This window comes from Oncorhynchus keta, chromosome 1, assembly GCF_023373465.1.
Source record: "Oncorhynchus keta strain PuntledgeMale-10-30-2019 chromosome 1, Oket_V2, whole genome shotgun sequence".
Classification (NCBI taxonomy): Eukaryota; Metazoa; Chordata; class Actinopteri; order Salmoniformes; family Salmonidae; genus Oncorhynchus; species Oncorhynchus keta.
The window spans coordinates 91,655,034-91,679,489 of record NC_068421.1 but is presented as its reverse complement, the minus strand read 5'-3'; the positions used below and the strand labels follow the sequence as shown (position 1 = coordinate 91,679,489).

Below are 24,456 nucleotides of genomic sequence, written 5' to 3'. Positions count from 1 at the left end.
GTGGATGCTATGTTTTTGTCTCTTTGCTAGGGAAGTGGATGCTATGTTTTTGTCTCTTTGCTAGGGAAGTGGATGCTATGTTTTTGTCTCTTTGCTAGGGAAGTGGATGCTATGTTTTTGTCTCTTTGCTAGGGAAGTGGATGCTATGTTTTTGTCTCTTTGCTAGGGAAGTGGATGCTATGTTTTTGTCTCTTTGCTAGGGAAGTGGATGCTATGTTTTTGTCTCTTTGCTAGGGAAGTGGATGCTATGTTTTGTCTCTTTGCTAGGGAAGTGGATGCTATGTTTTTGTCTCTTTGCTAGGGAAGTGGATGCTATGTTTTTGTCTCTTTGCTAGGGAAGTGGATGCTATGTTTTTGTCTCTTTGCTAGGGAAGTGGATGCTATGTTTTTGTCTCTTTGCTAGGGAAGTGGATGCTATGTTTTTGTCTCTTTGCTAGGGAAGTGGATGCTATGTTTTTGTCTCTTTGCTAGGGAAGTGGATGCTATGTTTTTGTCTCTTTGCTAGGGAAGTGGATGCTATGTTTTTGTCTCTTTGCTAGGGAAGTGGATGCTATGTTTTTGTCTCTTTGCTAGGGAAGTGGATGCTATGTTTTTGTCTCTTTGCTAGGGAAGTGGATGCTATGTTTTTGTCTCTTTGCTAGGGAAGTGGATGCTATGTTTTTGTCTCTTTGCTAGGGAAGTGGATGCTATGTTTTGTCTCTTTGCTAGGGAAGTGGATGCTATGTTTTTGTCCCTTTGCTAGGGAAGTGGATGCTATGTTTTTGTCTCTTTGCTAGGGAAGTGGATGCTATGTTTTGTCTCTTTGCTAGGGAAGTGGATGCTATGTTTTTGTCTCTTTGCTAGGGAAGTGGATGCTATGTTTTTGTCTCTTTGCTAGGGAAGTGGATGCTATGTTTTTGTCTATTTGCTAGGGAAGTGGATGCTATGTTTTTGTCTATTTGCTAGGGAAGTGGATGCTATGTTTTTGTCTCTTTGCTAGGGAAGTGGATGCTATGTTTTTGTCTATTTGCTAGGGAAGTGGATGCTATGTTTTTGTCTATTTGCTAGGGAAGTGGATGCTATGTTTTTGTCTCTTTGCTAGGGAAGTGAATGCTATGTTTTTGACTATTTGCTAGGGAAGTGGATGCTATGTTTTTGTCTCTTTGCTAGGGAAGTGGATGCTATGTTTTTGACTATTTGCTAGGGAAGTGGATGCTATGTTTTTGTCTCTTTGCTAGGGAAGTGGATGCTATGTTTTTGTCTCTTTGCTAGGGAAGTGGATGCTATGTTTTTGTCTCTTTGCTAGGGAAGTGGATGCTATGTTTTATGTCTCTTTGCTAGGGAAGTGGATGCTATGTTTTGTCGCTTTGCTAGGGAAGTGGATGCTATGTTTTTGTCTATTTGCTAGGGAAGTGGATGCTATGTTTTGTCTCTTTTCTAGGGAAGTGGATGCTATGTTTTTGTCTCTTTGCTAGGGATGTGGATGCTATGTTTTTGTCTCTTTGCTAGGGAAGTGGATGCTATGTTTTTGTCTATTTGCTAGGGAAGTGGATGCTATGTTTTTGTCTATTTGCTAGGGAACTGGATGCTATGTTTTTGTCTATTTGCTAGGGAAGTGGATGCTATGTTTTTGTCTCTTTGCTAGGGAAGTGGATGCTATGTTTTTGTCTATTTGCTAGGGAAGTGGATGCTATGTTTTTGTCTCTTTGCTAGGGAAGTGGATGCTATGTTTTTGTCTCTTTGCTAGGGAAGTGGATGCTATGTTTTTGTCTCTTTTCTAGGGAAGTGGATGCTATGTTTTTGTCTCTTTGCTAGGGAAGTGGATGCTATGTTTTTGTCTCTTTGCTAGGGATGTGGATGCTATGTTTTTGTCTCTTTGCTAGGGAAGTAGATGCTATGTTTTTGTCTATTTGCTAGGGAAGTGAATGCTATGTTTTTGTCTATTTGCTAGGGAAGTGGATGCTATGTTTTTGTCTCTTTGCTAGGGAAGTGGAAGCTATGTTTTTGTCTCTTTGCTAGGGAAGTGGATGCTATGTTTTTGTCTCTTTGCTAGGGAAGTGGATGCTATGTTTTATGTCTCTTTGCTAGGGAAGTGGATGCTATGTTTTTGTCTCTTTGCTAGGGATGTGGATGCTATGTTTTTGTCTATTTGCTAGGGAAGTGGATGCTATGTTTTTGTCTCTTTTCTAGGGAAGTGGATGCTATGTTTTTGTCTCTTTGCTAGGGAAGTAGATGCTATGTTTTTGTCTATTTGCTAGGGAAGTGGATGCTATGTTTTTGTCTATTTGCTAGGGAAGTGGATGCTATGTTTTTGTCTCTTTGCTAGGGAAGTGGATGCTATGTTTTTGTCTATTTGCTAGGGAAGTGGATGCTATGTTTTTGTCTCTTTGCTAGGGAAGTGGATGCTATGTTTTTGTCTCTTTGCTAGGGAAGTGGATGCTATGTTTTTGTCTTTTTGCTAGGGAAGTGGATGCTATGTTTTTCTCTCTTTGCTAGGGAAGTGGATGCTATGTTTTTCTCTCTTTGCTAGGGAAGTGGATGCTATGTTTTTGTCTCTTTGCTAGGGAAGTGGATGCTATGTTTTTGTCTCTTTGCTAGGGAAGTGGATGCTATGTTTTTGTCTCTTTGCTAGGGAAGTGGATGCTATGTTTTTGTCTCTTTTCTAGGGAAGTGGATGCTATGTTTTTGTCTCTTTGCTAGGGAAGTAGATGCTATGTTTTTGTCTATTTGCTAGGGAAGTGAATGCTATGTTTTTGTCTATTTGCTAGGGAAGTGGATGCTATGTTTTTGTCTCTTTGCTAGGGAAGTGGAAGCTATGTTTTTGTCTCTTTGCTAGGGAAGTGGATGCTATGTTTTTGTCTCTTTGCTAGGGAAGTGGATGCTATGTTTTATGTCTCTTTGCTAGGGAAGTGGATGCTATGTTTTTGTCTCTTTTCTAGGGAAGTGGATGCTATGTTTTATGTCTCTTTGCTAGGGAAGTGGATGCTATGTTTTATGTCTCTTTAAATAAGACCAGTCCGAACCGGACCAAAAAACAACATCAAATCAGATATTTAATTTTTAATTTTACCTTTATTTAACCAGGCAAGTCAGTTAAGAACACATTCTTATTTTCAATGACGGCCTGGGAACAGTGGGTTAACTGCCTGTTCAGGGGCAGAACGACAGATTTGTACCTTGTCAGCTCGGGGGTTTGAACTCGCAACCTTCTGGTTACTAGTCCAACGCTCTAACCACTAGGCTACCCTGGTTACGATTATTGGTTAAAATGTCCAGTCCAGACCAAACATCTGTGAAAGTTGAAATCAAGGTGGGACCAAATCTGAACCAAACATAGATTAAAACGAGTGCATGTGAATATCTACAGTTAGATCCATTGTCTTATTTTAAGTGGAATTCAAAATATTTAATGTGATATAATGCTTTCTTCATTGACATGTAGACATAAGTGAATGAATGGATATACAGTTGAAATCTGGCCCCCCAAAAAAACTATGACCAAAATAACAAGTACAGTACCAGTCAAAAGTTTGGACACACCTACTCATTAAAGGGTTTTTCTTTATTTTGACTTTTTTCTACATTGTAGAATAATAGTGAAGACAACAAAACTATGAAATAACACGTATGGAATCATGTAGTAACCAAAAAGGTATAAAACAAATCAAAATATATTTTATATTTGAGATTCTTCAAAGTAGCCACCCTTTGCCTTGATGACACCTTTGCACACTCTTGGCATTCTCTCAACCAGCTTCATGAGGTAGTCACCTGGAATGCATTTCAATTGACAGGTGTGCCTTGTTAAGAGTTAATTGGTGGAATTTCTTGGTGGTATACAGAAGCCCTATTTGGTACCAAGTCCATATTATGGCAAGAACAGCTCAAATAAGCAAAGAGAAACGACAGTCCATCCTTACTTTAAGACATGAAGGTCAGTCAATCTGGAAAATTTCAAGAACTTTGAAAGCTTCTTCAAGTGCAGTTGCAAAAACCATCAAGCGCTATGATGAAACTGGCTCTCATGAGGACCACCACAGGAAAGGAAGACCTAGAGTTACCTCTGCTGCAGAGGATAAATTCATTAGTTACTCGCCTCAGAGATTAAAGCCCAAATAAAAGCTTCACAGAGTTCAAGTAACAGACACATCTCAACATCAACTGTTCAGAGGAGACTGCGTGAATCATGCCTTCATGGTCGAATTTCTGCAAAGAAACCACTACTAAAGGACACCAATAATAAGAAGAGACTTGCTTGGACCAAGAAACACAAGCAATAGACATTAGACCTGTAGGAAATCTGTCCTTTGGTCTGATGAGTCCACATTTGAGATTTTTGGTTCCAACAACCGTGTGAAATGCAGAGTAGGTGAACGGATGATCTCTGCATGTGTGGTTCCCACCGTGAAGCATGGAGGAGGAGGTGTGATGTTGTGCTTTGCAAGTGACACTGTCTGTGATTTATTTAGAGTTCAAGGCACACTTAACCAGCAGGGCTATTTGACCAAGAAGGAGAGTGATGGAGTTTCAAGTGACGGGTCGAGAGTTTCAAGTTCTTTGGCGTCCACATCACCAACAAACTATCATGGTCCAAACACACCAAGACAGTTGTGAAGAGGGCACAACAACACCTTTTCCACCTCAGGAGAAAGGAGAAAATATTTGGCATGGGTCCCCAGATCCTCAAAAAGTTCTACAGCTGCACCATCGAGAGCATCCTGACCAGTTGCATCACCGCCTGGTATGGCAACTACTTGGCATCTGACCATAAGGCGCTACAGAGGGTAGTGCACACTGCCCAGTACATCACTGGGGCCAAACTTCTTGTCATCCAGGACCTACAGTACATACTAGGCAGTGTCAGAGGAAGGCCCAAAAAATTGTCAAAGACTCCGGTCACCCCAGTCATAGACTGTTCTCTCTGCTACCGCACAGCAAGCGGCACCGGAGCGCCAAGTCGAGGTCCATAAGACTCCTTAACAGCTTCTACCCCCAAGCCATAAGACTACTGAACAACTCAACTAATCAAATGGCCATCCGGACTATTTACATAGACCCCCCACCCCCCACCGCTGCTACTCACTGTTTATTATCTATGCATAGTCACTTTACAAATGACCTCGACTAACATGATTGATTAGATTTTTTTTAAAACTTTTGTTTATTTAGTAAATATATTATTAACTCTATTTAAGGGCATGTAAGTAAGCATTTCATGGTAAGGAATACAACACCTGTTGTATTCGGCGAATGTGACAAATATATATATTTTTGATTTGATTTGATGGCGTGCTGCATCAGATGACCTGGCCTCCACAATCACCCGACCTCAATGGTCGGGATAGTTTGGGATGAGTTGGACAGCAGAGTGAAGGAAAAGCAGCCAACAAGTGCTCAGCATATGTGGGAACTCCTTCAAGACTGTTGGAAAAGCCTTCCAGGTGAAGCTGGTTGAGAGAATGCCAAGCGTGTTGCAAAGCTTCATCAAGACAAAAGGATGGCTACTTTGAAGAATTTTGACTAGTACTGTATTTTTCAACATCCGTAAAATATGTTTTTTAATTGTCCATACATTATGTATTTTCAGTGTCCGGAAAATATTTTCAAAATTCGGAAAATACTTATTTTCAACTTTAATTCAGAACCGAAATTGAACCTAATTACAACATCTGGAGAATATGTCTTTTCAACGTAATTTTGCTTACTGGGTATCTCCTATTGATATTTGCCGACACAGTATGTTCTTGTTGGAACAAGAGGTAGCCTTGAATCGAACATGTTGTTTACTGTTACGAACCAACAACATGACCCCCCAAGTATGACCTCCAAGAATCATGTTTTCACACAAAAACAAAAGAGACACTCAGACACAGAGGTTAAAATGTTACAGTGGGAAACAGTGGTGGTAAACAGCAACATCCCAAAGCCCTGCATTGCTGAGACCTGTTGGTGTTGCTGTGGGGTTGCCGGGGAAACGGTCAAGCTTATTCTAAGGAGCCCATGAGGGGACCGACCCAAGCTGTCTGCCAACCCTTAATGTCTTTGGTATGTGCACTCATTTTCGCCAAGACAGCACCTATGGCATGGTTCCCCAACTGGCGGCCTACGGGCCGGATTTGGCCCACGGGTGGTTTTTATTTGCCCCCCCCAAGTTTTCCGAGCAAGAAAAAAAAATGTGTTGGACATAAAATACTGTAAAGTCACCAAGGGCCTAATTTATCAATCGTGCATTGGCACAATCTGTACTTAAACCAATGCGTTGTGAGATTTATCCATATGAAGGTTTGAGAGCGTGAGTAAATGTACGCACAGCCACGACCATGTGTATGCACAGGGCCAAGTGGTGGAAAAAGGGGGAACTGCTTGTCAAGCATAGGCATTTCCTGATTGACATCATTGCATTTGGTACGATCAATAAATCCATATCGAGTCATTTGTTAAATTAGAGGTGAAAGTGAAACGGCAGGGTAGCCTAGTGGTTAGAGTGTAGAGGCGGCAGGGTAGCCTAGTGGTTAGAGTGTAGAGGCGGCAGGGTAGCCTAGTGGTTAGAGTGTAGGGGCGGCAGGGTAGCCTAGTGGATAGAGTGTAGAGGCGGCAGGGTATCCTAATGGTTAGAGTGTTGGACGAGTAACCGGAAGGTTGCAAGTTCAAACCCCCGAGTTGACAAGGTACAAATCTGTCTTTCTGCCCCTGAACAGGCCCACTGTTCCTAGGCTGTCATTGAAAATAAGAATTTGTTCTTAACTGACTTGCCTAGTTAAATAAAGGTAAAATAAAAATAACTTTAAAAAATGATGGGAAATGGAATGAGAGAGCTTAACTTGATCCACTGCAGAGAGGGTGGTGGGCCCTTGTTCTGACCGGTGGGCCCTTGTCCTGCAGAAAGTACAATCTTATAGGATTTTTTTTGTGAGGATTTAAAGACCTACTTTAAAAAATCCAAACACGTGCCACTCTCATTCAGATCCAAGTGCTATCCACACTCCAGTTTTTTGGCAATGGGCACTTTTGAGCAAGAGCTTGCAGATCGGGCATCTCATAGCCCTCGATGAGCCAATATTTTGGATGCAATAATCAGCTAAGTGAACAGTAACATTTGATATTTTAGTAGACGCTCTTATTCAGAGCAACTTACAGTTAGTGCATTCATCTTAAGATAGTTTTTAGTTTTATTTTACTAGGCAAGTCAGTTAAGAACAAATTCTTATTTCCAATGACGGCCTACCAGGGAACAGTGGGTTGAATGCCTTGTTCAGAGGCAGAACGACAGATTTTTACCATGTCAGGGGATTCGATCCAGCAACCTTTTAGTTACTGGCCCAGTGCTCTAACCACTAGGCTGCCTACCTGCTACCTGACTACAGACGTAGAAAGTCATTTTTTCCTCAGTAACGTAGCTATGAGTACTAGTCAGAGCTAGAAGGCCGGGGGGGGAGCACAACAGAGTGAGCCGAATAAAGCCTTTTGATTGGTTGTACTCAATCTCTGACACTAGCACCTCTATTTCAGTCTCTGAAATGTTTGTTTTGTTTTTTGGTTGTCCCGTTGTATTTCATGGTATGCCGTTGTAAATGCACAACGGGCTTTACATATTGGATTTTCACCATATTATGGTTCATTCAAATAGCCAAGGTCGAGCACGAGCACTGAGGCTGAGAACAATTAGTATTTATCAATGGTTATCTCCTATCGGTGTGCATATGACACTCGTAGGGTTGTTTAAAATAAATCACACTTTTTTCTATCTGTATGAACATTCTAAATTCCAGTATTCTAAATTCCAGTATTCTAAATTCCAGTATTCTAAATTCCAGTATTTTAGAATAATTTATATGCAATATTGATAAATGAGGCCCCAGGACTTGGAACAATCGAACATGGCCACAGTAAATGTACACACTCAAGGGGAGACGTTAACTGGTGACAAGAACATTACTGAGAGAACAGTCAGTAGTCTCTCTCTCTCTCTCTCCCTGTCCCTCTCTCTCTCTCTGTCTCTCTCCACTCTATGCTGTTACAGCCGTGCACTGTGACCACTGTCTGTGTATCAGTCACAAGGCAGCTCTCACTCTCTGTTTCAACCCAAGGGGAAGGTCACTCTGTTCCTTGTGTTCCAGATATACAGAGACAGACTTCAGTCCACCCATTGTTCTCCGGCGCTCCCAGCCTTACCTTCTGAACCTAACTTTTAGTCCAGACCTCAAGTAGGCATGATGCAGACAGATCCTGTTGCTGTATCAGGTGAACCTGGAGCCAGACCGCGGTGGACACACACACACACACACACACACACACACACACACACACACACACACACACACACACACACACACACACACACACACACACACACACACACACACACACACACACACACACGCACACACACAGAGCCAGTGGATCTGATTAAGATCTGGGGTCTGACCATCAGCCTGCAAACCAACCTACACTCCTAATCTACCTGCTAACTGAATTCTACTGTACACCCAACCTAATCTACCTGCTAACTGAACTCTACTGTACACCCAACCTAATCTACCTGCTAACTGAACTCTACTGTACACCCAACCTAATCTACCTGCTAACTGAACTCTACTGTACACCCAACCTAATCTACCTGCTAACTGAACTCTACTGTACACCCAACCTAATCTACCTGCTAACTGAACTCTACTGTACACCCAACCTAATCTACCTGCTAACTGAACTCTACTGTACACCCAACCTAATCTACCTGCTAACTGAACTCTACTGTACACCCAACCTAATCTACCTGCTAACTGAACTCTACTGTACACCCAACCTAATCTACCTGCTAACTGAACTCTACTGTACACCCAACCTAATCTACCTGCTAACTGAACTGTACTCTACTGTACACCCAACCTAATCTACCTGCTAACTGAACTCTACTGTACACCCAACCTAATCTACCTGCTAACTGAACTGTACTCTACTGTACACCCAACCTAATCTACCTGCTAACTGAACTGTACTCTACTGTACACCCAACCTAATCTACCTGCTAACTGAACTCTACTGTACACCCAACCTAATCTACCTGCTAACTGAACTGTACTGTACACCCAACCTAATCTACCTGCTAACTGAACTCTACTGTACACCCAACCTAATCTACCTGCTAACTGAACTCTACTGTACACCCAACCTAATCTACCTGCTAACTGAACTGTACTCTACTGTACACCCAACCTAATCTACCTGCTAACTGAACTCTACTGTACACCCAACCTAATCTACCTGCTAACTGAACTGTACTCTACTGTACACCCAACCTAATCTACCTGCTAACTGAACTGTACTCTACTGTACACCCAACCTAATCTACCTGCTAACTGAACTGTACTCTACTGTACACCCAACCTAATCTATCAGGCCATCTATCAGATTATATACAGGTTAACTAGCCTATAAACGTTTTCTGTAAGTACAATCAATTATCTGTCATTCATCTGTATCACCAGTCACAACTCTCACTGCCCATGTCAACTGACTCTTCAGCTTTGATTAGTGATGTTGTCTTCAGATCATCAGCAGACAGTGAAAATCAGGCTACTTCTTGACCTGATTCAGTTCAAAACAACCCACGTCATCATCATTCAGTTCCAAGTAGGCCAAGGTTCTGGTTGGTATGCATTACAGTAAATAGGAGAACAGTCGGTGAGGTGGGATGAGACACAGACAGAAACTACAGTGTTGGACCAGGGACAATGATGTGTATCAGAACCCTGGCCCGGCCCAGGGACAATGATGTGTATCAGAACCCTGGCCCGGCCCAGGGACAATGATGTGTATCAGAAACCTGGCCCGGCCCAGGGACAATGATGTGTATCAGAACCCTGACCCGGCCCAGGGACAATGATGTGTATCAGAACCCTGGCCCGGCCCAGGGACAATGATGTGTATCAGAACCCTGGCCCGGCCCAGGGACAATGATGTGTATCAGAACCCTGGCCCGGCCCAGGGACAATGATGTGTATCAGAACCCTGACCCGGCCCAGGGACAATGATGTGTATCAGAACCCTGGCCCGGCCCAGGGACAATGATGTGTATCAGAACCCTGGCCCGGCCCAGGGACAATGATGTGTATCAGAACCCTGGCCCGGCCCAGGGACAATGATGTGTATCAGAACCCTGGCCCGGCCCAGGGACAATGATGTGTATCAGAACCCTGACCCGGCCCAGGGACAATGATGTTTATCAGAACCCTGACCCGGCCCAGGGACAATGATGTGTATCAGAACCCTGGCCCGGCCCAGGGACAATGATGTGTATCAGAACCCTGGCCCGGCCCAGGGACAATGATGTGTATCAGAACCCTGGCCCGGCCCAGGGACAATGATGTGTATCAGAACCCTGGCCCGGCCCAGGGACAATGATGTGTATCAGAACCCTGACCCGGCCCAGGGACAATGATGTTTATCAGAACCCTGACCCGGCCCAGGGACAATGATGTGTATCAGAACCCTGACCCGGCCCAGGGACAATGATGTGTATCAGAACCCTGACCCGGCCCAGGGACAATGATGTGTATCAGAACCCTGACCCGGCCCAGGGACAATGATGTGTATCAGAACCCTGGCCCGGCCAGTAGCCTAGTTGCTGCCCCAGAAATTCTGAGATCTGATAGGTTGTATCTGAATATATTGATAATTTATAGCAACTCGTCAATCTCACCGGAGAAAGCATCCAAGCCAGCAAAACAGCGCCCCTCTGTCCCAGTATGTGTAGCCCATGTATCTGATGCTGTCTGGACAAAAAGAGTATGACACAGGTACAGACACTAAGACAGAGTTGCGCAGTTTGCCTCGATTTGATGTTTTCTCTGGTGAAATAGATTCAGCTTCTTGGTCGAGACAGAGCCGTGGGGGCGGTGCTTGGCATGAGGCCCCCTGCTAATTGGTCAGGTCACATATCTCACGGTCGAATGGGCGTCATCCCATTGGGCACCTAGGCACCTGGGCACGGGGCTATCCAGATGCCAACGCAAGGAATGGCCCCCTCATAGTGGGCACCGTCCTTAAAAGGTTTCACACCCTAAACCCATCGCCTCTCCTGCCAGAATCCCTTTTCCCCACCAACATATGGCTCTTTACTGTTCCCTCTCTCTACCTCCCTCTTTCTACCTCCCTCTCTCCTCCCTCTCTCTACCTCCCTCTTTCTACCTCCCTCTCTCCTCCCTCTCCCTACCTCCCTCTCTCCTCCCTCTCTCTACCTCCCTCTCTCCTCCCTCTCACCTCCCTCTCTCCACCTCCCTCTCTCCTCCCTCTCACCTCCCTCTCTCTACCTCCCTCTCTCCTCCCTCTTACCTCCCTCTCTCCTCCCTCTCACCTCCCTCTCTCTCCCTCTCCCTAGCCCTTTCTGTACATGCCAACTGTCTTTCTGTTGTCATTAAACTCTGTGGTCCTTTTTTTTAAGGATATTTATGGCTCAGGAAACATCCCAAACAGCAAAGAGATCACAGCTTGGTCAGTATATGGGATGTGTTGGTGCGTTAGCCTTCAGAGTACGAGCCAATAGCACCAACCAGAGCCATAGCCAACACTGCAAGGGGATTTAATTTCAATGCACTGTCACTGAGAAGGAGTAAATGAGTGTGATGTTTCCAGTCTCGTCGCTTGGCAAAGAGGCCGTCACTAAATTGTTCAGAAATAATGTACGCTGCCTCTGTTTGGGCTTGGCTCTCGTTTAGGTGTGAGATATAGTTTGTGTGTGTGTGTGTGTGTGTGTGTGTGTGTGTGTGTGTGTGTGTGTGTGTGTGTGTGTGTGTGTGTGTGTGTGTGTGTGTGTGTGTGTGTGTGTGTGTGTGTGCGCGTGCGTGCGTGTGTGTGTGCGCGCGTGCGTGTGTGTGTGTGTGTTTTGGGAGGAATTTAGGGAGGGAGGTTTGTGTAAGTGACGCTTTCGAATGGGCCATATGTTGTCCCCAGCTTGCCGTTGCCACACCGATGGGTTTGGATCATTTAACACATTCTGACAATGTGTCAGTTGAGCTCTGTGTGTGTGTGTGTGTGTGTGTGTGTGTGTGTGTGTGTGTGTGTGTGTGTGTGTGTGTGTGTGTGTGTGTGTGTGTGTGTGTGTGTGTGTGTGTGTGTGTGTGTGTGTGTGTGTGTGTGTGTGTGTGTGTGTGTGTGTGTGTGTGTGTGCGTGTGTGTGTTCTCCTCTCACATTCCAGGGCCCATGCTGCCCCTTCCTCCTGCAGTCACCTTGTTCTCCAAGAGCTGCGACTCCCGTGCCAAGTTCCCTGGACACTCCCTTTCATACAAACACATACATTCTGCATATATCCCCAGTATCTATCTACTGTATTTATCTACAGTAACTATCTACATTATCTAGCTACATTATCTATCTACAGTATCTATCCCCAGTATCTATCTACTGTATTTATCTACAGTAACTATCTACATTATCTAGCTACATTATCTATCTATAGTATCTATCCCCAGTATCTATCTACTGTATTTATCTACAGTAACTATCTACATTATCTAGCTACATTATCTATCTACAGTATCTATCCCCAGTATCTACCTACTGTATTTATCTACAGTAACCAGCTACATTATCTAGCTACATTATCTATCTATAGTATCTATCCCCAGTATCTATCTACTGTATTTATCTACAGTAACCAGCTACATTATCTAGCTACATTATCTATCTACAGTATCTAGCTACATTATATATCTACAGTATCTATCCCCAGTATCTATCTACTGTATTTATCTACAGTAACTATCTACATTATCTAGCTACATTATCTATCTACAGTATCTAGCTACATTATATATCTACAGTATCTATCCCCAGTATCTATCTACTGTATTTATCTACAGTAACCAGCTACATTATCTAGCTACATTATCTATCTATAGTATCTATCTACTGTATTTATCTACAGTAACCAGCTACATGATCTATCTACATTATCTATCTACAGTATCTATCCCCAGTATCTATCTACTGTATTTATCTACAGTAACTATCTACATTATCAAGCTACATTATCTATCTATAGTATCTATCTACTGTATTTATCTACAGTAACCAGCTACATTATCTATCTACATTATCTATCTACAGTATCTATCCCCAGTATCTATCTACTGTATTTATCTACAGTAACCAGCTACATTATCTAGCTACATTATCTATCTATAGTATCTATCCCCAGTATCTATCTACTGTATTTAGATACAGTATATATCCCCAGTACCTATCTACTGTATTTATCTACAGTAACTATCTACATTATATATCTATAGTATCTATCTACATTATCTATCTATCTACATTACCTCTCTACATTATCGATCTATAGTATCTACAGTTGAAGTCAGAAGTTTACATCAACTTAGGTTGGAGTCATTAAAACTAGTTTTTCAACCACTCCACAAATTTCTTGTTAACAAACTATAGTTTTGGCAAGTCGGTTAGGACATCTACCTTGTGCACGACACAGACAGATGATTTCACTTATAATTCACTGCATCACAATTCCAGTGGGTCAGAAGTTTACATACACTAAGTTGACTGTGCCTTTAAACAGCTTGGAAAATTCCAGGAAATTATGTCATGACTTTAGAAGCTTCTGATCGACTAATTGACATCATTTGAGTCAATTGGAGGTGTACCTGTGGATGTATTTCAAGGCCTACCTTCAAACTCAGTGCCTCATTGCTTGACATCATTGTAAAATCAAAAGAAATCAGCCAAGACCTCAGAAAAAAATTGTAGACCTCCACAAGTCTAGTTCATCCTCAGAAGCAATTTCCAAATGCCTGAAGGTACCACGTACATCTGTACAAACAAAGTATAAACACCATGGGACCACGCAGACGTCATACCGCTCAGGAAGGAGACGCGTTCTGTCTCCTAGAGATGAACGTACTTTGGTGCGAAAAGTGCAAATCAATCCCAGAACAACAGCAAAGGACTTTGTGAAGATGCTGGAGGAAACAGGTATAAAAGTATCTGTATCCACAGTAAAACTAGTTCTATATCGACATAACCTGAAAGGTCGCTCAGCAAGGAAAAAGCCACTGCTCCAAAACCGCCATAAAAAAGCCAGACTACGGTTTGTAACTGCACATGGGGACAAAGATCGTACTTTTTGGAGAAATGTCCTCTGGTCTGATGAAACAAAAATAGAACTGTTTAGCCATAATGAACATTGTTATGTTTGGAAGAAAAAGGGGGAGGCTTACAAGCCGAAGAACACCATCCCAACCCTGAAGCACAGGGGTGGCAGCATAATGTTGTGGGGGTGCTTTGCTGCAGCAGGGACTGGTGCACTTCACAAAATAGATGGCTTCATGACTATGTGGATATATTGAAGCAACATCTCAAGACATCAGTCAGGAAGTTAAAGCTTGGTCACAAATGGGTCTTCCAAATGGACAATGACCCCAAGCATACTTCCAAAGTTGTGGAAAAATGGCTTAAGGACAACAAAGTCAAGGTATTGGAGTGGCCATCACAAAGCCCTGACCTCAATCCCATAGAAAAATTGTGTGTGCGGGCAAGGAGGCCTACAAACCTGACTCAGTTACACCAGCTCTGTCAGGAGGAATGGGCCAAAATTCACCCAACTTATTGTGGGAAGCTTGTGGAAGGCTACCCAGAACGTTTGACCCAAGTTAAACAATTTAAAGGCAATGCTACCAAATACTAATTGAGTGTATGTAAACTTCTGACCCACTGGGAATGTGATGAAAGAAATAAAAGCTGAAATAAATCATTCTCTCTATTATTATTCTGACATTTCACATTCTTAAAATAAAGTGGTGATCCTAACTAACCTAAAACAGGGAATTTTTACTAGGATTAAATGTCAGGAATTGTGAATGCGTTTAAATGTATTTGGATAAGGTACACTATCTATCTATAGTATCTATCTACATTATCCATCTACAGAATCCATCTACAGTATCTAGCTACAGTAGCTATCTACATTATTTATCTACATTCTCCAACTACATTATCTATCTACAGTATCTATCTACATGATATATCTACATTATCTATCTACATTATATATCTACAGTATTTATCTACAGTAACTATCTACAGTAACTATTTACATTATCTATCTACAGTAACTATCTACAGAGTATCTATCTACAGTAACTATCTACAGTATCTATCTACAGTATCTATCTACAGTAACTATCTACAGTATCTATCTACAGTATCTATCTACAGTATCTATCTACAGTAACTATCTACAGTATCTATCTACAGTAACTATCTACAGTATCTATCTATAGTATATATCTACAGTAACTATCTACAGTATCTATCTACAGTAACTATCTACAGTAACTATCTACAGTATCTATCTACAGTAACTATCTACAGTATCTATCTACAGTATCTATCTACAGTATCTTTCTACAGTAACTATCTACAGTAACTATCTACAGTATCTATCTACAGTATCTATCTACAGTAACTATCTACAGTAACTATCTACAGTATCTATCTACAGTATCTATCTATAGCATCTATCTATAGCATCTATTTACAGTAACTATCTACAGTAACTATCTACAGTAACTATCTACAGTATCTATCTACAGTAACTATCTACAGTAACTATCTACAGTAACTATCTACAGTAACTTTTTGTTATTATTTCAAGCATTGATTAAATGAAATATATTTTTGCATCTTCGCCTCCTTGGTTTATTTCCTTTTGATGGTTTGAGTGCCTCGGTTATTCTACACACGTAGACCTACTGCACAGTAGTAACACAGTGAGAGAAGACCCTGACATACAGTAGTAACACAGAGAGAGAAGACCCTGACATACAGTAGTAACACAGAGAGAGAAGACCCTGACATACAGTAGTAACACAGAGAGAGAAGACCCTGACATACAGTAGTAACACAGTGAGAGAAGACCCTGACATACAGTAGTAACACAGAGAGAGAAGACACTGACATACAGTAGTAACACAGAGAGAGAAGACCCTGACATACAGTAGTAACACAGAGAGAGAAGACCCTGACATACAGTAGCAACACAGAGAGAGAAGACCCTGACATACAGTAGTAACACAGAGAGAGAAGACCCTGACATACAGTAGTAAACACAGAGAGAGAAGACCCTGACATACAGTAGCAACACAGAGAGAGAAGACCCTGACATACAGTAGTAAACACAGAGAGAGAAGACCCTGACATACAGTAGTAACACAGAGAGAGAAGACTCTGACATACAGTAGCAACACAGAGAGAAGACCCTGACATACAGTAGTAACACAGAGAGAGAAGACCCTGACATACAGTAGTAACACAGAGAGAGAAGACCCTGACATACAGTAGTAACACAGAGAGAGAAGACTCTGACATACAGTAGCAACACAGAGAGAAGACCCTGACATACAGTAGTAACACAGAGAGAGAAGACCCTGACATACAGTAGTAACACAGAGAGAGAAGACCCTGACATACAGTAGTAACACATCGAGAGAAGACCCTGACATACAGTAGTAACACAGAGAGAGAAGACCCTGACATACAGTAGTAACACAGAGAGAGAAGACCCTGACACACCACAAATAAACTAAAGAAATGTCATCAGTGAAATTAAACATTTCTCCAAACCTCTTCCCAAATGTTTATTGGCACACACACACTCCGACACGCACTCCGACACACACTCCGACGCACACTCCGACACACACTCCGACGCACACTCCGACACACACTCCAACACGCACTCCGACACCCACTCCGACACCCACTCCGACACACACTCCGACACACACTCCGACACGCACTCCGACACACACTCCGACGCACACTCCGACACACACTCCGACGCACACTCCGACACACACTCCAACACGCACTCCAACACGCACTCCGACACCCACTCCGACACACACTCCGACACGCACTCCGACACACACTCTGACACACACTCCGACATGTCAAGGACAAAGCTTGGGATGCAGGCAGGCTGTGAAAGCGTGGTGGGTGTACAGAGTGCAGTGGGCCTGACAGGTGCCATCGTGGCTCCAGGTGCAGCTGTACTGAATTTCGGCTATACTGAACTCTTATAATTTCACATTCCCCTGTTCTTATCTATGGACACGAAGTCTAAGTGAGTGAAGCTGGGTTTGTTCCTATACTGACATGGAATTGCAAACATTCTCTTATCTGACAGTATCTATACCCAGTATCTATCTACATTATATATCTACAGTATCTATACCCAGTATCTATCTACATTATCTATCTACAGTATCTATACCCAGTATCTATCTACATTATATATCTACAGTATCTATACCCAGTATCTATCTACATTATCTATCTACAGTATCTATACCCAGTATCTATCTACATTATCTATCTACAGTATCTATACCCAGTATCTATCTACATTATATATCTACAGTATCTATACCCAGTATCTATCTACATTATCTATCTACAGTATCTATACCCAGTATCTATCTACATTATCTATCTACAGTATCTATACCCAGTATCTATCTACATTATATATCTACAGTATCTATACCCAGTATCTATCTACATTATCTATCTACAGTATCTATACCCAGTATCTATCTACATTATCTATCTACAGTATCTATACCCAGTATCTATCTACATTATATATCTACAGTATCTATACCCAGTATCTATCTACATTATCTATCTACAGTATCTATACCCAGTATCTATCTACATTATATATCTACAGTATCTATACCCAGTATCTATCTACATTATATATCTACAGTATCTATACCCAGTATCTATCTACATTATATATCTACAGTATCTATACCCAGTATCTATCTACATTATATATCTACAGTATCTATACCCAGTATCTATCTACATTATATATCTACAGTATCTATACCCAGTATCTATCTACATGATCTATCTACATTATCTATACCCAGTATCTATCTACATGATCTATCTACATGATCTATCTACATTATCTATACCCAGTATCTATCTACATTTCTACATTATATATCTACAGTATCTATACACAGTATCTATCTACATTATATATCTACATTATCTATCCCAAGTATATCTGTACATTATCTATCAGCATTATATATTTACAGTATCTATCCCCAGTATCTATCTACATTATACAGTATCTATCCCCAGTATCTATCTACATTATATATCTACAATATCTATACCCAGTATCTATCTACATTATATATCTACCATATCTATACCCAGTATCTATCTACATTTCTACATTATATATCTACAGTATCTATCCCCAGTATCTAGCTACATTATATATCTACAGTATCTATACCCAGTATCTATCTACATTATCTAGCTACATTATATATCTACAGTATCTATCCCAAGTATCTATCTACATTATCTATCAACATTATATATTTACAGTATCTATCCCCAGTATCTATTTACATTATATATCTACAGTATCTATACCCAGTATCTATCTACATTATCTAGCTACATTATATATCTACAGCATCTATCCCCAGTATCTATCTACATTATCTAGCTACATTATATATCTACAGCATCTATCCCCAGTATCTATCTACATTATCTAGCTACATTATATATCTACAGCATCTATCCCCAGTATCTATCTACATTATCCAACAACATTATCTATTTAAAGTATCTATTACCAGTATCTATCTACATTATCTATCAACATTATATATTTACAGTATCTATCCCCAGTATCTATCTACATTATCTATCAACATTATCTATTTACAGTATCTATCCCCAGTATCTACCTATCTGCAGACATGATCTTATCTGAAAAATGTAATAAATGTAACTGCCATTTAATGCTTTACCCACAATGCACAAGAACAGTAGCACACCCATCCCCCTCATCCTTCATCCTTCACCCTCAAAGCCCTCATCCTTCACCCATCCCCCTCAAACCCCTCATCCTTCACCCATCCCCCCCAAACCCCTCATCCTTCACCCTTCACCCTCAAACCCCTCATCCTTCACCCTTCACCCTCAAACCCCTCATCCTTCACCCATCCCCCTCAAACCCCTCATCCTTCACCCTTCACCCTCAAACCCCTCATCCTTCACCCTCAAACCCCTCATCCTTCACCCATCCCCCTCAAACCCCTCATCCTTCACCCATCCCCCCCAAACCCCTCATCCTTCACCCTTCACCCTCAAACCCCTCATCCTTCACCCTTCACCCTCAAACCCCTCATCCTTCACCCATCCCCTCCAACCCCTCATCCTTCACCCTTCACCCTCAAACCCCTCATCCTTCACCCATCCCCCTCAAACCCCTCATCCTTCACCCATCCCCCAAACCCCTCATCCTTCACCCATCCCCCTCAAACCCCTCATCCTTCACCCTTCACCCTCAAACCCCTCATCCTTCACCCATCCCCCTCAAACCCCTCATCCTTCACTCATCCCCCTCAAACCCCTCATTCTTCACCCATCCCCCTCAAACCCCTCATCCTTCACCCATCCCCCTCAAACCCCTCATCCTTCACCCTTCCCCCTCAAACCCCTCATCCTTCACCCATCCCCCTCAAACCCCTCATCCTTCACCCATCCCCCAAACCCCTCATCCTTCACCCATCCCCCTCAAACCCCTCATCCTTCACCCTTCACCCTCAAACCCCTCATCCTTCACCCATCCCCCTCAAACCCCTCATCCTTCACTCATCCCCCTCAAACCCCTCATTCTTCACCCATCCCCCTCAAACCCCTCATCCTTCACCCATCCCCCTCAAACCCCTCATCCTTCACCCTCCACACCATTCACACCCCTACCCTTCACACCCCTCACCATTCACCCTCCACACCATTCACCCTTCTCACCCTTCACACCTCCACACCCTTCACACCCCTCACCATTCACCCTCAAACCCTTTCAACCTCCTCACCCCTCCTCACCCTCCACACCCCTCCACACCCCTCCTCACCCCTCCTCACCCTCCACACCCCTCCTCACCCCTCCTCACCCTCCTCACCCCTCCTCACCCTCCTCACCCCTCCTCACCCTCCTCACCCCTCCTCACCCCTCCACATCCCTAACCCCTCACCCACCTCACTGGGCTACTGGCTCCTAAGAGAACAATAGCGATAAGAGACTTTCTTTAGGGGGTGGAATCCCCTGCCCGGTCCCTATCCCCCAAGCTCTGTTTCTAGTTTCAACACATTCCTACGGACCTGGGAAGACGTCCATTAGAGGCCACATAAACTATTGAAGAACATCGGTGTTCAAAGCAAAAAGGGGAATGGTTTGTTAAAGGAGAAGTAGTCTATGTGATCATGTTATATTATGAAAACAAATGCCAAACGAAAAATGGCAATAAAACAAAGTTACAATTATATTCCTCTAAATTGTATTTTTATTTTTATCTAGACCTATGTGGAAATTCGACTTGTTTTGAACAAACCAAGTAGACCGAGGGCCATGCCATACTCCAGATTTAAAAAAAGATAAACTTTTCAATCATGATGAGATATCAACCTTTCCCTGCACGGTGATTAAATCTAAACCAACACTTACTTGGCATAGTCGCGCTTGCAGTAAAGTTTCTGGTCCCGGAGAAAGCAAGTGTTCTTGAGCGGATCGCCACACGCCACGCACCGGACGCATTGCTCATGCCATAGGCCATCAATGACGCTAAGCAGGTACTTGTCATGGATGAGGCGGTGGCATCCCACACACACAGTCGGTGTTAAATCTACCCCAGAAAATAAGACAATAACGTTTGGTTAATTAGTCCAACATAAAATCCCGATGTTTCTTATATCGAAATATGTGTAGTATTGAATCAGTAATTATTTGAAAAGCCTAAAACCTAAAGCATTATATATTTAATCAATTGCAATATAAATGTTGACTCACAATTTTCTAGGATAGAATACATATTAGGCTCAACAAATACGTAATTTAAACATTAAACATATAAATATTATCTACAGTGACCGGCTGTAAAAATATATATGCGTCACAACTTTGCTGCAAAAATATTTTATGGACGTGATAATTGCAGTCTATTTTAACAAGTCGTTTTTAATAAGTCGATTTTAAAAAAAAAAAAAAAACGTATTTAAAAGTCATGCATGCATTGTTTTTAAAGTGATTTTTGTTATTGCTAGTTGTTTGTTTGTTGTTAAAGCCTATTCAATTCCGTAGTTGTCAATACTCACCCAGTACAGATGCAGGATATCCTTCCCCCATAGTTTCATCCAACACAGTTCTGCGAGGGGAAAATAATTGTCAGCCTTGTGGAATTATATATATATATATATATATATATCCTTCCTGAGATGTCAATCAGTGATTGAGTTTTATTTAATAAAATAAAAAAAAATCGCTGTTGAGTTCATAGGTCGAACTCAAATCAAATCAACGTTTAGGCCTATTGGTCGTATACACAGTCTTGCAGATGTTATCTCAAGCGCTGTGAAATGGTTATATTTCCAGCTTCAACAATGCAGCAATATCTAGCAATATAATACACACATAATCCAAACGTCATGAACAAGAAATGAAGACCTATAAGAATGAGCAATGACAAAAACGAGCAAGTCAGTGTCCGAAATATAAATATATATGTAAACCAATGTGAACGGTGTGTATCGACTGTATATGAAAACTGGAATACACCCGGAAATAGAAATCAAATAGGTTAAATACAAATAAAACATTTTACATTACCAGGATGTTCTTCTGTTTATGTCGATATTTTAGAATCTATTTTCTGATATATTCCATTCGAATCTCTTCTGGATTGATGCCCTGGTCGAGTTGGATGAAGAAGACCGGAGAAAACTTTCCCAGCCGACTCGAGCGTTTCCAATTCCTCTTCTTAGTGCTGCTCCTCGTTATTGAGCATGTATCTATCAATTCATCTATTAGTCCGAGACAGAGAGACAGAAAGACAGACAGAGAGAGGGGGACAGAGAGAGAGAGAGAGAGAGAGAGAGAGAGGTACGTTTAAGAAAGCACCTACACAGTGTTAGTGTTCGCTTTTCCTTCTACCCCCATCTCCGTCTCAGACTCCATGCGCACCCTGGCAAGTTCCTCACAGCAGTATGTTATACGAAGTTAATACCTGCACACCTCAAAAAGCTTAAAGACTATACATGACTTACTTTCATTAAAACAATAAAACGCCTAATGCGTATGTGAAACTAGAATAAAAGGATACTTTTACAAAACAGAATATAAAATAAAAACTATTTACTTATAACATCACCTATGTATTATGCTTATTCAGGACATTTGATTCATTTACGGTGACACATTTGTCATCTAAAATTATATTTGATATTGAAGATTGAACATATAAGCCTAAAGCTGTTCAAAATTGTCCTTTCAGGTCTACTTGTCGATATAGGAAAATATTTCTCAAAACATGGTGGCACGTATATCTTGCAGTTTGCTTCTTGTTTTAAGGCTACTGATTCATTTAAATGTAGCCTAGGCTAAAACTTATCTTAATAAATTAGGATACCATTTGATTATCTTGATGCAGGCTTACAAACGTTATTTATGGGCTAATTTACATTATTAGGCTGGTTCTTTTTTATTTTCATCCCATGTAATCGCTATTCTCGGGAAATGAAAACGAAACAATAATGGTTAAAAAGAAAAATAGCTACATTTGTTCCTTGGGCCAAAGGGGTCACATAGAAATGATCGCATATTTTCATTCTACTACAATGTGAGCATACGATATTCAGTATCGACAATAAAAATCGTCCAAAAACGAAGCTGGAGAAATGTAGATAGACGCCTGAATTCGACAGGTAGCCTAGAGGCAACGCTCACCGGTGGCCCGGCCGGGTGTATCACCTCGCCTGCCAGCCATCCCGGAGTCCCACGGGTGGTGGTGAGACCAGGATCACGGAAGCTTTCCCAGTCACATCTCACCCACGTTCTTAATTCAGAGGATTCTGTTCTTTATACATTCATTCCTCTGTTCTTTGCACTGGCTATGAGTTTATATTGGCCTTCCTCTATCGTTTAAATACAACACACAGCACATTGTCAGCTTCTACAGCTGAGAACACGCGTATGGCATTTAAGCCCTGAACAGCGCCTGACAGGCAGCCTGTCTCCCAGGCATGCAGCCCACCAAAACCAGTGCCAATCACATGCAAGGAACAACGAGCCATAGAGCCACATTCAAACAAAGCCAGAAAGCTAAAGGGAAAAAAGGTAATATGGCTAGCATCTTTCACAATTAAGGAAACTTTATAATCATATATCACTGATATTATATCAGACTGATTTGTTGTAGATGAACAATAGTTAGCTAGGCAGTCTTGTTAGCTAGCTAGCTAGTTATCTATGCTAGTTGTTATCTTGCGTAACTGATATGCTTATAATTATAAGGGACACTTGATGTTTTGTGGATACTATTTACATTTACAGAGCTCCATTCCTGACAGGCTGATCAGATTAGCTTTAAGCCTCAAACCTTGATAAGATTCAATAGCAGCCTCAGAAGCAGATACATTTAGATGCTGCCTTGTAGGATGTTTCATGAGCAAATCTCCATGCAGGCATATTAACAGTCAAAGTGCCTTATAGGCTGATGCATATTTATTTATTTATTTTTACCTTTATTTAACCAGGCAAGTCAGTTATGAACACATTCTTACAGATTTGTACCTTGTCAGCTCGGGGGTTTGAACTCGCAACCTTCCGGTTCCTTGTTGACTGAATGAACCCCTTCCCTCCTCTATGCCAGGTCCCTGTGTCGCTCCAGACTAGCTAGGTCTCTAGGCAACATGACTGTAGTGGCCAGTGACAGACAGCCAGTGTGCTGCGAGCCCAGTGGCTTCCACAGAGGCACAGCCAACAACACAGAGAACGCAGGCAACCCAGCCAGCACAGGCAACCTGCCCAACTTAAACATGCCGAAAGCCACTCAGAAGGAAAGCCCACCTATAGCCCCTCCTCAATCCCTTTCTCTGGGCTCAACCTCACTCTCTCCTACTCTGTGGGTCCCATTGTTCTACAAGGGTATTCACATAACCCTTTTATTTTTCATTTTTAATGTCTCTCCTAACAGACACACTGTGTCCAAAGGATGGAAACCTCTATGTTCTTTACAATCAGTTTACTTTATGAGACTATGGTATCTATTTCCCTTCTCTCTCTCTCTCTCTCTCTCTCTCTCTCTCTCTCTCTCTCTCTCTCTCTCTCTCTCTCTCTCTCTCCCTCCCTCTCCCTCCCTCCCTGTCTCTCTCTCTCCCTCCCTCCCTGTCTCTCTCTCTCCCTCCCTCTCCCTCCCTCCCTGTCTCTCTCTCTCTCTCTCTCTCTCTCCTAACATTGTATGTCTCACTGCTCTGTTCTATGCTGTTGTGTTTGTGTGTTCAGGCTAAGGGGGGTTCAGCTTTCTTTCAGCTCCTGCAAATTGAGATTCTTGTCTTCATTTCTTAAGAGGGACTGGGTTTATTTG

At 42.1% G+C, this 24,456-nt stretch overlaps 1 protein-coding gene across 2 annotated transcripts in view; it reads right to left on the bottom strand.

The window, feature by feature from the left end:
- Positions 1-23,048, bottom strand: part of lmx1a (LIM homeobox transcription factor 1, alpha) — a 43,895-nt gene extending 20,847 nt beyond the window's left edge. Inside the window, exons 1-4 of one of the 2 annotated variants that reach the window (XM_052465794.1) lie at positions 22,818-23,048; positions 21,702-21,895; positions 21,191-21,240; positions 20,544-20,721 (exon numbers count right to left, since the gene is read on the bottom strand). In XM_052465794.1, the coding sequence (XP_052321754.1) occupies positions 20,544-20,721; positions 21,191-21,221 (209 nt within the window). In that variant the 5' untranslated portion in view covers positions 21,222-21,240; positions 21,702-21,895; positions 22,818-23,048. Of the gene's footprint in view, positions 1-20,543; positions 20,722-21,190; positions 21,241-21,701; positions 22,020-22,817 lie in introns of those variants that run through there. The other variant, XM_052465796.1, reaches the window with a different exon arrangement.
- Positions 23,049-24,456: the final 1,408 nt, after the last annotated feature.